This window comes from Benincasa hispida, chromosome 8 (assembly GCF_027475165.1).
Source record: "Benincasa hispida cultivar pf3 chromosome 8, pf3_genome.v1.1, whole genome shotgun sequence".
In the NCBI taxonomy this organism is placed as follows: domain Eukaryota; kingdom Viridiplantae; phylum Streptophyta; class Magnoliopsida; order Cucurbitales; family Cucurbitaceae; genus Benincasa; species Benincasa hispida.
In genome coordinates this window covers 9,788,541-9,800,300 of record NC_143485.1, presented here as the reverse complement: position 1 = coordinate 9,800,300, position 11,760 = coordinate 9,788,541, and the positions used below count along the sequence as shown (strand labels likewise).

At 28.3% G+C, this 11,760-nt stretch overlaps 1 protein-coding gene across 1 annotated transcript; it reads left to right on the top strand.

Annotated features, from left to right (window-relative positions):
- The first annotated feature begins 10,195 nt into the window (after nt 1–10,195).
- On the top strand, nt 10,196–10,817 carry LOC120083711 (protein SMALL AUXIN UP-REGULATED RNA 51-like). Its single transcript, XM_039039558.2, has one exon. The coding sequence runs from the start codon at nt 10,280–10,282 to the stop codon at nt 10,709–10,711; it is 432 nt and encodes a 143-aa protein (XP_038895486.1). The 5' UTR covers nt 10,196–10,279; the 3' UTR covers nt 10,712–10,817.
- The last annotated feature ends 943 nt before the right edge of the window (nt 10,818–11,760 follow it).

Here is an 11,760-nt window from a genome sequence, read left to right as displayed (position 1 = left end):
CAAACATCTAACTACCTCTAATTCTTCATCTATGATGAGAAAGAAGAACAACCTTGAGAGGATATCAAAGCCATAATAACACGACTAACTTTGTTTCTTCTCGAGAAGAGTGATAAAAAAAGTACAATATTAATATAGTCCTTTACAAAAGGAATGTCTTCAATAAAGACCCAATTTTAGTAAAAGATATCTCCTTCCTGTTAAGGAACGTAAGGATACTGTGTCATGATAGTCAATTTAGTTTCTAAGGTTTTAAGCTTGAATATTTTACTTTACTTAATAAATTTATATTAATTAGGTTGTTCACATGTGTATTCAGTTAAAAATAATTTTTTGAACTTATTACAAAATACATATTAAACAATTTTTTACTAAACATTCTTCTTTCTTTTTTTTTTCCCCTTTTTTTTTTTAAAAAAAAATTATGGATAGATATTTTGAGATGGGCTAAGGCCGAGAATCACAAAAAAGGAGGACCAAACACGAAGGTAGAAGCACAAGATGGTTGACTCAGGACCAAAGAGACCCATGGCTGACCTATGAGCATGGTTCGCCATGGTCTTTGGCTGTCGATCCAAGTGATTCAGCCAAAAGTCATCATCTATGGAGGACTCTTTCATGACCCTTGGATCACAAGTGTGGGGTTGTTTTGTGGATCCACATGGGTCAACTATTTCAGTCAAATAAGGGAGAAGGTTATCCTAGTCCATGTGAGCAATTGAGTTGAGGTAAAGAGTAGTCTGCATTCCCGACGGATGATCCATGGAAGAATCGTTAAGAAATGAATATGGAAGCAACACTTAAAAGGTTAATTTTGAACTTAAGTGATAGCATATAACCGCTCGAGTAGTGGTTCAACGGTTAAAAAAATTACAAAAATGACAATGATAAGCCCAAGTTTTGGTTACAAAGCAAAAAGTCTATATAAGCAAAGCATACCATTTGTCTTAGGTATGCTAAAACACCATACTATTTTCCATTGTCAAAGTTATGTTACTCACAAAACTAAGACTAGCTTGAAGTTGATGTGTGTGGCTTGGCACCACGTTAGTGCACATATTTACTGTTGATTTGCTATTTTTTTTTTTCTTTTCCATCAAAATTTTTTCCTAATAGGAAGGAAAAATAAAAATGTATGGATGAAAAAATAAACCATATTTTCTATTGAAATTTAGGTTATCTAACACACGACAGAACTTGTTACACACGATGCTACATCATTTTCAGAGACATCATAGATAAATGCGGAAAGTTAAAAACCAGAATAGAACACAGAGTTTGATAACCCTATTTGATATAATACCACGTACGTCTAGGGGACATTGTGCCTGTGGAAAGATATTTTCACTAATATAAAATTAAGCAATTACAACGATATACTTATCTATAAATTTATCGCAATTAGAATGATAACTTAGGCTCCCTTTAAGTGTGAGACTTCCTCTCAATGAAACTTAAGCTCCCCTTAAGTTTGAGATCCCCTTATTTTCAATGTACTTATGCTCCTCCTAAGTATAAGAATGTTAGTGAATAATCACTTAGGCTCCACCTAAGTGTGAGACGTGAGACTTCTTCTCAAATGTAATCTTTTCAACTTCTTGTGAGTAGACTATCACTTAAAGAACTTAGACTCTCCCTAAGTTTGAAAATTCCTTCACGAGTAATGATGTCTTAGGCTCCCCCTAAGATATAGTATCCCTTCTCAAGTGTTGAAGTCTTAAGCTCCCCCTAAGATCGCGACAATCTTCTTTTAGCAAAAGCTTCAAAGATGAATTACAACGTACAACTTCAAGATCAATGATCATTCAGAATCAAAGTTGTAACATTCGGCCACCACCAAAATCAAAAGGTTTTCACAAAACAATGTAAAAGTTGTCAACCCATAAAAGAACACAACTTGCTCTTAAATATGCATAACGGACAATAGGAAAATAACCCTAATGAAATTCAATAGAGAATAAACAAGGAAAGAATCCAGAAAAATAAATTTGCGGAATTTTTCATATAAGGATAAATTAAATTTGCAGGAATGGTATCTTTTGTGACATCTTCTTTGACATTTTCTGTGACAACTTTTGTAACAATACCAGATCATCCATACAACAAAAAACTATCAACCTTAAACAAATATACCGTCGATAACAAAACTCTATTCTCACCTTCTCCTTCATTTACTAGAAATAAAATCACTGGATTTGTGATAGAGAGATGAAGGAAGATGTTACACACATACATCATCACAACGATCAAGGAGGACGATGCAAGATATGCATGGAAAGGGATAAGTAGGTCAAGACAAAAGATTTAATATTATGGTTGTTTTCAAATAAAGGAAAATGAGTCAACTTATTTACAAATATAACAAAATATCATTGTTTATCAATGATAGACTGCGGTATATCACGATAGACTTCTGTCACCTATCACAGTCTATCACTCAATGATAGAAGTCTATTGTAATCTATCGCGGCCTTCCGCTGATGATAACATTTCGCTATATTTAAAAATTATTTTAAACAGTTTTATCATTTAAAATAATTACTCATTTTTTAATGGATTTTTTTAGTGAAGTCTAAAATTTATTTGGGCATGAAGAAAATATATGATAAAAATGAGTACAATCTTAGATATAAGATTTGTACTTTTCTAAAAATAGGCCAACCGGCCTATTTATTTTAGGCATGCCTTTCGACATTTTATCAAACTTGCAATTTTATCCAAACAAATGCCTCAAGAAATTGTCGGCGTATTCACATTCATGTTCAATTATGGCCGTGCAATTAAACACATGAACACATGTATGTGTATATATATATATATATATATATATATATATATTCTACTTCTTTTTAATTTAAAATGACAATATTAAACAACTAGAAAGAAAAAAAATACATTTTTTCAATTAAGAGAGTTCAAATTTTCTGATCCATTTGTTTAGTTAAAGAAACCATAAGATTACTCTTTGAAATCAGTATAAAATAGCTCTTTAAATTTTAAAATTCTCGTCATTTAGTGGCAGGTATCCGAGACGTATTAGACACAACTAATTAAAAGTTTGGGAGTAAAGTTACTTTTGACATTGCGTCCTTGTCAAAAAGCCATTAAAAAAAAATTATAACTATTTTTTTTTGTCCTTAGTAAAATAAATTTAAATTAAATCTATTAAAATCACTTTTAACGATAGGTTGATTTCATGTTGACTCTTAAAACAATATCCTTCTAGTTTTTAAATAAAAATCATATAAAAATTTTAATTAAAATTTAGTTTTCAATTTTATACTTTAAAAAGAATATTTATTTTATATAGTTATCTATTTCTCACCTAATCAAATCTATGTTTTGCTTTTCCTGAATTAAATGCATTATTTTTTTAAGTATATCATATTCATTTTTTTAAAAATAAAACTATTTTTAATATTTAAAAATTAATCTATAACAAACAAAATTTATCATACTAAACAATTATATAAAATTTTAATTTACAAAAAATAAAATAATAATAAAAAGTTGATTATAGTTTTATTTTAGTTATTATATCTAAAATAATAAGTTTTTTTTGTAGTTATTTACCAAACACGTACTTTTTCAAGTTTAAGTTAAAATTTATCAAACACTATTTTATTTCTTTTCATAGCTAATATCTTTAAAAGCAGAGTTGATGACAATTATTTTAAAAGCTACAACAATTTCAAATGGAATCTAATTTTAGAATGATAAAAAATCACTTTTGACATGCATAAAATTAAAATTATAATGTTCAGAAATTATGAGAAAATAATTGAAAACATCCCAGATCACTTGAAAATCACTTAAAAAATCATTTGAAAAATCACTGGTGGTTGATTTCAAGTTATTTTCATTTTAAAATGACTATTATTTCATATAAAAAAAATCTTGCTCTTATTGATTATTTTGTTTTAATATTTTTAGTTAATTTTATTTTTCTTTTTAATATTTTTTTAAATTTTTTATCTTTATTTCTCTCTAATTTATTCTCTCGGATAATTTTAAAAATGATTTCGAATGTTTTCAGAAGTACATGTTTCGAGAATGATTTTGAAAAAATCACTTGATGATTTTCTTTTTAAAATAACTATTATTTCATATAAAAAAATCTTCTTCCTGTTTTACTTTATTTTGTTTTAACATTTTTATACAATTGTATTGTTTCTTTTGAAAGTTTTGTCCATTTTTATCTTTATTTCTCTCTAAATTATGCTCTCCTAGATAATAATTTTTCGTCTCTAAAGGTTTTATGATCTTAATGTCTAATTTTATTTTCGTTTTCAAACATATAAATTTTCTCACTTTTCTCTCCAACAGTTTTTAGTTCTCTATTGATTTTTTTTTGGAAACAATATATATTTTTTTTTATCTTTAGGTTCGTGGACTAATTTTTATTTGGTCCTTAAATTTCAAACACATTTAGTCTTTAAGTTTTGAATTTAGTTTCAATTTAGTTTCTATGTTTATTACAATTTTAATTCTTAATATTTGAGTTTTGTTTCAATTTAATCCATAGATTTCAAGATTTTTAACTTCAATTTTTTATTAAATAGACATTTTCAAAGATTAATACCAATGTCTATTGATTAATTTAAAATAATTATGAATAATTTTAAATTTAATTTTTAAAAGTGATGAAAAATAGTGAATCTTAATTAATTATAATTCATTTAATTATTTTTATTCACATACATTGACACCAAAGACCAAAAATGAGAATTGAAAAATTGAGGTTAAAAATGTAAATATTGAAATCTAGGGACCAAATTCAACAAAACTCAAATGTTAAGAATAAAATTGCAACATTTTGAAATCTAGAGACTAAACTAAAACCAAACTCAAAATTTTAAATCTAAATGTCTAACATTTTGAAACCTAAGAATCAAATAGAAATTAGAAACCGACCAAGGGACCAAAAAATATTTTTTCCCTTTTTCTTTTTCCTCTAACTTTTTCTCTCTCTATGGTTTGTTTTTTCTTCTCATTCTACAACTCTTCCTCTTGAAATTTTTGGTTCCTCACTCTTAAGTCTTTTTTCTTTTTCTTTTTTTTTTCCTTCTTCTCTAAAATGTTAATTCTCCATAAACTTTTGTCATTCTCCCTAAATTTTTTTTTTCTCAACTATACATCTCTATAACTTTATTTTAATCCTTGAATTGGCGTTGTTTTTATTAAATTTTCTCTGTCTAAATTTCTCTTATCTCTAAAGTTTTTCTTTTTCTCTTTAATACTTTTCTGTAGCTCTATAGTTTTTTCTCTTAAAATTTTATTTCTCCATATATAATTTTTATCTACCATCCTCTAAATTCTTTAAATTCTTTTTAATCTCAAATGTAATTTTTTTTTACCTTGATAATTCTAAGATTACTTTACAAAAGAATCCTTAATCATTTAAAAATACTTTTTTAATTAGATTTATATCACTTGTATAATATGATTATTACTTTTCCAAAACTAATTATAATTAAATATTTTAGTTAAAAAAATATTCTAAAAGTTAATCCCAAACACCCTAATTATGTCTTTCAAATCAGTTTTTATTCTACTAAATCACTCGTAAAAGTATCGAACCAAACATTAAAAAATGATGATATGAAAATTATTTTTCACAAATCACTGGTTAATATTTTTTTTTTTTTGGTTAAAATCATTATTTCTGAAAATACTTCCAGAAAATAACCAAACGTTTTTTTTTGGGCATCATTCATGCCTTGCAATAATATGAGTTTTCTCATTCCCTTTCCCGTCCTCTGCTACTTTATTTTGAATATTAGATAATTAATGAATTGATATTGATTTACCAAAAATATAGAATTAATATTTAAATATTATTTTAGTCTTTGTACTTTCGATTTTTTTTTTATTCATTTTGGTCCCTATATTTTGAATTTTGATTCATTTAAACTTAAAAAAAAAGTGACAATTTTTATTCCTTAAAAGTAAAAATGAATCGATCAAAATGACAACTTTTTAAAACTATAAGGACGAAACTGAACTAAAATTAAAAGTACAAGGACTCAATTTACATTTTTAAAATATAGAGACTAAAATGAACAAAAGTTGAAAGTATAGGATCTAAAATGAACAATTTTAAAATATAAAGACAAAACTGAACCAAAACAAAAAATATTAGGACTAAAATAGTATTCAAACATAGAATAAATCATAATATTTTATTAAAATATATATTTAGTTCAATTTTACAAATAACAACTTATTTAAATTAATTCAATTACTTAACAATATCGTATATTTAATTAGATACTTGGGAATAGTCAAATTAAACTATTATAGAAACATACTAAAATAATTATTTACCAATAACTAATCAATTTTGTCAATACTTTGAATTTTTTATTATTTTATTAATTAATCTATTAAAACTATGTAAAATTGTCAGGATTATATCTATAAAAAAAAATAATAATTTGTCTCTTGATCACATAGTAATTTTTCAATCCCTTAATTTCATAGTGTACCAACACAGTAATTTTTCTTATTCTCGGTGAGAAATTCTCAGATACATTATTTTTATGACATCGTTTATTCATAAACATCTATAAATCTTAAACCAAATAATCTTTTAAGATATAAAACTGATAGCAATTAAAGTTCATGGAATAAAAAATATAAATCAACCATTTTTATTTAAGGAATATTATCATTTAAATTCCTCACTTTTGAAGAATACGTATGTTTGATCCTTAAATTTTCAAATGGTATAATTTTAATTTCTTAATTTGTAAGAATAAGTTTAAAAGGTCTTTCAAATAATTTCTTTATTCATATTTATAAACCTTTTAAAGAAACGTAGATAATGTTTAGTTATCTTTTAAGTATGAGTGAGCATGATAAACCAAAGAATCGAGCCAACCGACCAAAATCGATCAGTCAGAGAAGAGGAGGGCATCGATTGGTATCGATTTAGGAAAAAAATTCAAACTGACAGAGTTAATCCGACCAAAATCAATCAACGGTTGGTTTACACTCCTCAACAGTCGAGGTTAGTGTAAACATTTACTAAACTGACTATAATCACTTCAACAATGGTTTGATTGAAAAATTAACTCCAATCGATCGCTGCACACCCTTATTTTTAAGGCATGATTGCGTGACGAAATATTAATCTCTCTCTAACGAAGTGATGAAGTGAATGTTTTCTTGTAATATAATGTGAATATGTAATGCTAGAAGAAAATGTTGCCTTTATTTATTTATTTATTTTTCTCTTTTGGTGGTTGGGAGAAATTTAATACTTATCTTGTCCAACTCTTATCAACTCCCTATACCATATTACTGTGGTATTGAATTTTTCTTTTTTTTTAGAATAATGGATATATTGTCGTATAGCTCCATGTCTCAAGTGTGAGATATTTTTATTATTTTGTTTTTCTTGGATTCAACTTATCACAATTGCCACTTGGTGGCGTGCCAACATTAGTATATACATGTACACGCTATTACACAAATCGACCGTTGTGTGGGTCTCAATCCGTGTTCGCATGGGACTCTGTTCGTTGGTCCTCCTCCGCCAGATCCTCCACCGTTGCCTGTCACCTTGCATCGTCAACGCGCCTCTATCCTCAAATCTATTGCGTCTTTTTCCTCAGATCCGACCACCTCTATAGTTGCTTGCTCCGTCGTAGTACTACTGTTGCAGCCCAATCCACTCTTCCAAATTTGCTACAGATCTACCAACTCTATTGTTGAAGCCCCCTAGCCGTCGCTTAGTTTGAGATCCATTGCAGCATCGCTGACCGACTAGATCTGTGTGATAGAAGGTAAAAAAAATGCCACTAAAAGTATAAGGGAGCCTTGACATGCATTGGTGTATACGTCATTGTTACCGAATAGCGATAGGTTCCGTCGACGTGTATTCATGTTGTGAGAGAGACTATGTTATATCTTGTGTTGGAGGAAATGAAATATATAAATTGAACATACACTAGTAAACTTACTATACCTTAAGTAGAAAGGGTATATACACGGTACACAATAACAATGTCCAAAATCAGAAGTAAGCTAAATAATATAACAAGGCTTATGAATTGAAATAATTAATAACATCAAGGAATTGTGAAATCGTCAAGCATTATTCTAAAGACAATTATTCGCATTGCACAGGCTGTAAGTAGACTATAACAATCATCTCAGCAAGATACAATGATTAACTCTAGTAGAACTGCAACCTTGAACTATTAAGATATGGTAGAACTTTTAGATACTTACTCTCAACTCAATTCAAATATAAAAAGAATCAAATGGAAGAAAGAACTCTTTCTTTTGGGATGAGATGCAACAAATGAAGAAACAAGTTGCCATTTATTAGCTAGCAACTTAGTAACTCTCTCCAAAACACTAAACAATATCAAATAAATACAAAATCGAACAATTTTTCAAATTTAACTCAATTGAATTGTTACTTGACCAAAATTAAATATAAGTCATTCAGATTGAAGAAACTATAAATTTAACTTTTATATAGGTTAAATTTGTACATGAAACATCTTTTATTTGATGGTATCAATCCAATTTTAAGTTTTTAATTAACCATGAATTTAATCTGTACAAATAAATCTATTTTGTATGTTTCAAATATTTACAAAAGTTTCCTTTTATTTCACTATGAATATCAAACATCTTGATGCATTCAAAACAACGTTTACTATTATGTCTTGATGTATTCAACTTGTGTCTCGATTCCATGCTACGTAGAGAGAGACAATATTTTCTCACTATGTTTCAATGAATTTTTATAATGAATGTTGATATGTTATTAATACATTAACACGATATACTTGAAATTAATTTTTGATGAGTAATGATATATTATTAATTAATACATTAATATTATATTTGTAATAAATTTTAAATGGGCATCGATGTAATATTGATACACAAGTATTATTTTTATAATTGTATTTAAAACAAGTATTATGGGGATGGAACTCTTCTCATCATAACAAAAAACTATGGTTTCTATAGAAACCTAGTTGAGATTGACTTTGCATCGCTTGGAAGTGAGTTAGACAAGTTTTTAGTTCCTTTAAACACGTTATTCATATCTTCATCATTAAAAATGTTTTTAATTACGTTAAGCTTTGTCGATTCACTAATGTGAAGTTATCATTTGTCTTTTAAGTCCTCCCATTTATGTTTAACAAATGTAATTGTTATCATCAATCCTTTACAAAACTGTAATGAGGATGAATTGAACTATTAATAAGTTGATGACAATATAGTAGTAAAAGAATGCATATACTTTGAAACGAATGAATAAGAATTCAAATTTAAGTACTGCACAAATAACAAGTGCATGAGCATGCATTGATTGATAAATTGGCATATTAATAATATAATTTAGTATATAAATTATGTGACTTATACACTTTATATCTTATATATCAATGATATGTCTATTGATTGATATATAAAAATATAAAGTATATCAGATAAAATATTATTATATTTGTTAACACATCAATGAGAGTAAAATTGAAATAATAAAAAAAAAAAGAGAGAAAATCAAGTTCCAAACTTTTTGATACACTCTGGAAATTTCAAAAACTCATTCTAAGATTGGCCAACATGTTAAAATTCTTTTTTAAATGTGAAAATATAAAAAACTTATGAGTGGAAATAGTTAGTTTTTAAAATCTCAAAACAAAAAAACAAATGATTATCATAGGACCTTGAGATTAACTAGATCTATATTCTCATTTTTTAAATCGACAAATTGAGTTATCACGATGTATATATTAAAAAATATCCGGTCAGAGATGGAAAAGGCATCCTCGACCCGCAACTCGAGTGTCGACTCATGTATTTGAGTACATAATTCATAGATGAACTTTCCATTCTAGGTAACCTTTTCAATAATCCAGAATTCTCAAGAAGTAAGCATAACATATTTGTAAAGTGATTATATGGAACTAGAATTTGCTTCATTTCATGAGAACCACTTCAATAATTTGGAGGCAGAAATGACAGTTCTAAAAGTGACATTTCATAGAACTTTGAATGCATGGACTCAATTACTCACATGCTGTGGTCTCCTCTAACTTAACTTCACATACTTCAGTCCAAAACCTTCTTGCATGCCCTTTCCTCTCTTTTTTACTTTTAGACCCCTTCAAATCTTATCTTTCAAAACCCATTTAACACTATATATACACCTAATTTTATAAATTTTTAAACACAATCAAAGCAAACTCCAAAAAGGATATTCCCTCTCTTTCTCTTTCTCTCTCTCATTACAAACTTTGATCATATGGCTAAGTCTAGAACCATGAAGAAAAAGAATGGTATCAAGGTCGTCGTCGAGAAGCTTCAAAAGAGCCTATCGCGAGGTCGAAAACCGTTTAATGCGAATAGTAATGAGAATTTTGACGAAGTTGTGGACTCGACTGCGGTCCCGGAGGATGTGAAAGAAGGGCATTTTGCGGTGGTGGCAGTGGACGGGGAGGAGCCGAAACGATTTGTAGTTCCATTGAGTTGTTTGACACACCCTATGTTTTTGAGGCTGTTGGAGCAAGCAGCTGAAGAATATGGTTTTGACCATGAAGGTGCATTGACAATCCCATGTCAGCCAGGTGAGGTTGAGAAGATTTTGGCTGAGCAATGGAAGTTAGAGTCTAAAAAAGACTCTAGAGATGCAATTACTTGGGGAACTTTGTGTAGAGCCATCATTCAAAGTTATTGAAATTACTACTAAAAAGGTTTTGTATTTTTTTTTCTTTTAATTATTAGCCCTGTGTTTATTGTAAAAGTAACAATAAAGATATATATTGTCAGCTTTTACTTTTTAACATCTTTATAGCACTTTATCTTAATTTTTCACAATTAATTTGGTCTTGAGTTTTAAAATAAATAACAATCAATTTTGTTCAAAAACATATTAGTTTAATTCGTCAAGACGTTATTTATCTCCTTTAAAATGGGAAGTTCGAATCTTTCTGGTCTATGGAGATCTAACCAAAAAAAGTTACAATTAGTCCTTTTTTTTTTTTTTAAATTAGAAAATTACAAAATATCCACTATAGATATGAAATTTGGACAAAGTTGATAGAGTTCTGGATCCTTCTACAATTCAAAGTTGGAAAGGTGGTTCACTTATTATTATTATTATCATCTTCATTTTTATATAGGCTTCCATTCCAACGAGCTTTCTGAAGTCGACTATCTCATAAAAGTGTTATTTTACTAAGCTTAAAGTCAAGCTAATTCGGATGTTTAACGTGTTTAAATTAATGAATTTGTAGAAATTGAGCAATCAAGAGATAGATCGAGCCTTTGTATTAAATACGCACTTAAATGAAGCATTTGGACTACAAAGGCGTAAGCCAAGTCATCAAGGAAACAAAAATACCGATTTACCCCTACTAGAAGCTTCCTATCACTCTTCAAAATGAAATAAGACGTTTCGAGACTAAATTGTAGCGTAGCAACCCTTTAGCTCAACATTACACAACTCTAATAAGATGATGCTTGGATCTGTGTTTCTAAGCGAGTTGACCAAGCACCTGCTGCTGGGTTAAAATCCCAAGTAGAAAAAATTTCAGACCGTTTTCAAATTTTACTAATAAATTAATAGAGAAAATAAAATCTAGAAACCCTTACTCTCATTGATGACTTTGGAGGGCTTCAACAACTTTTTAGATCTACGATCTTGATTCTTCTACTGCGAAAACAAGTGAACACCACCAAAATGGTTTCACCTGTATTCTTCTTGGGGTAGTGAGGTAGAAGGAG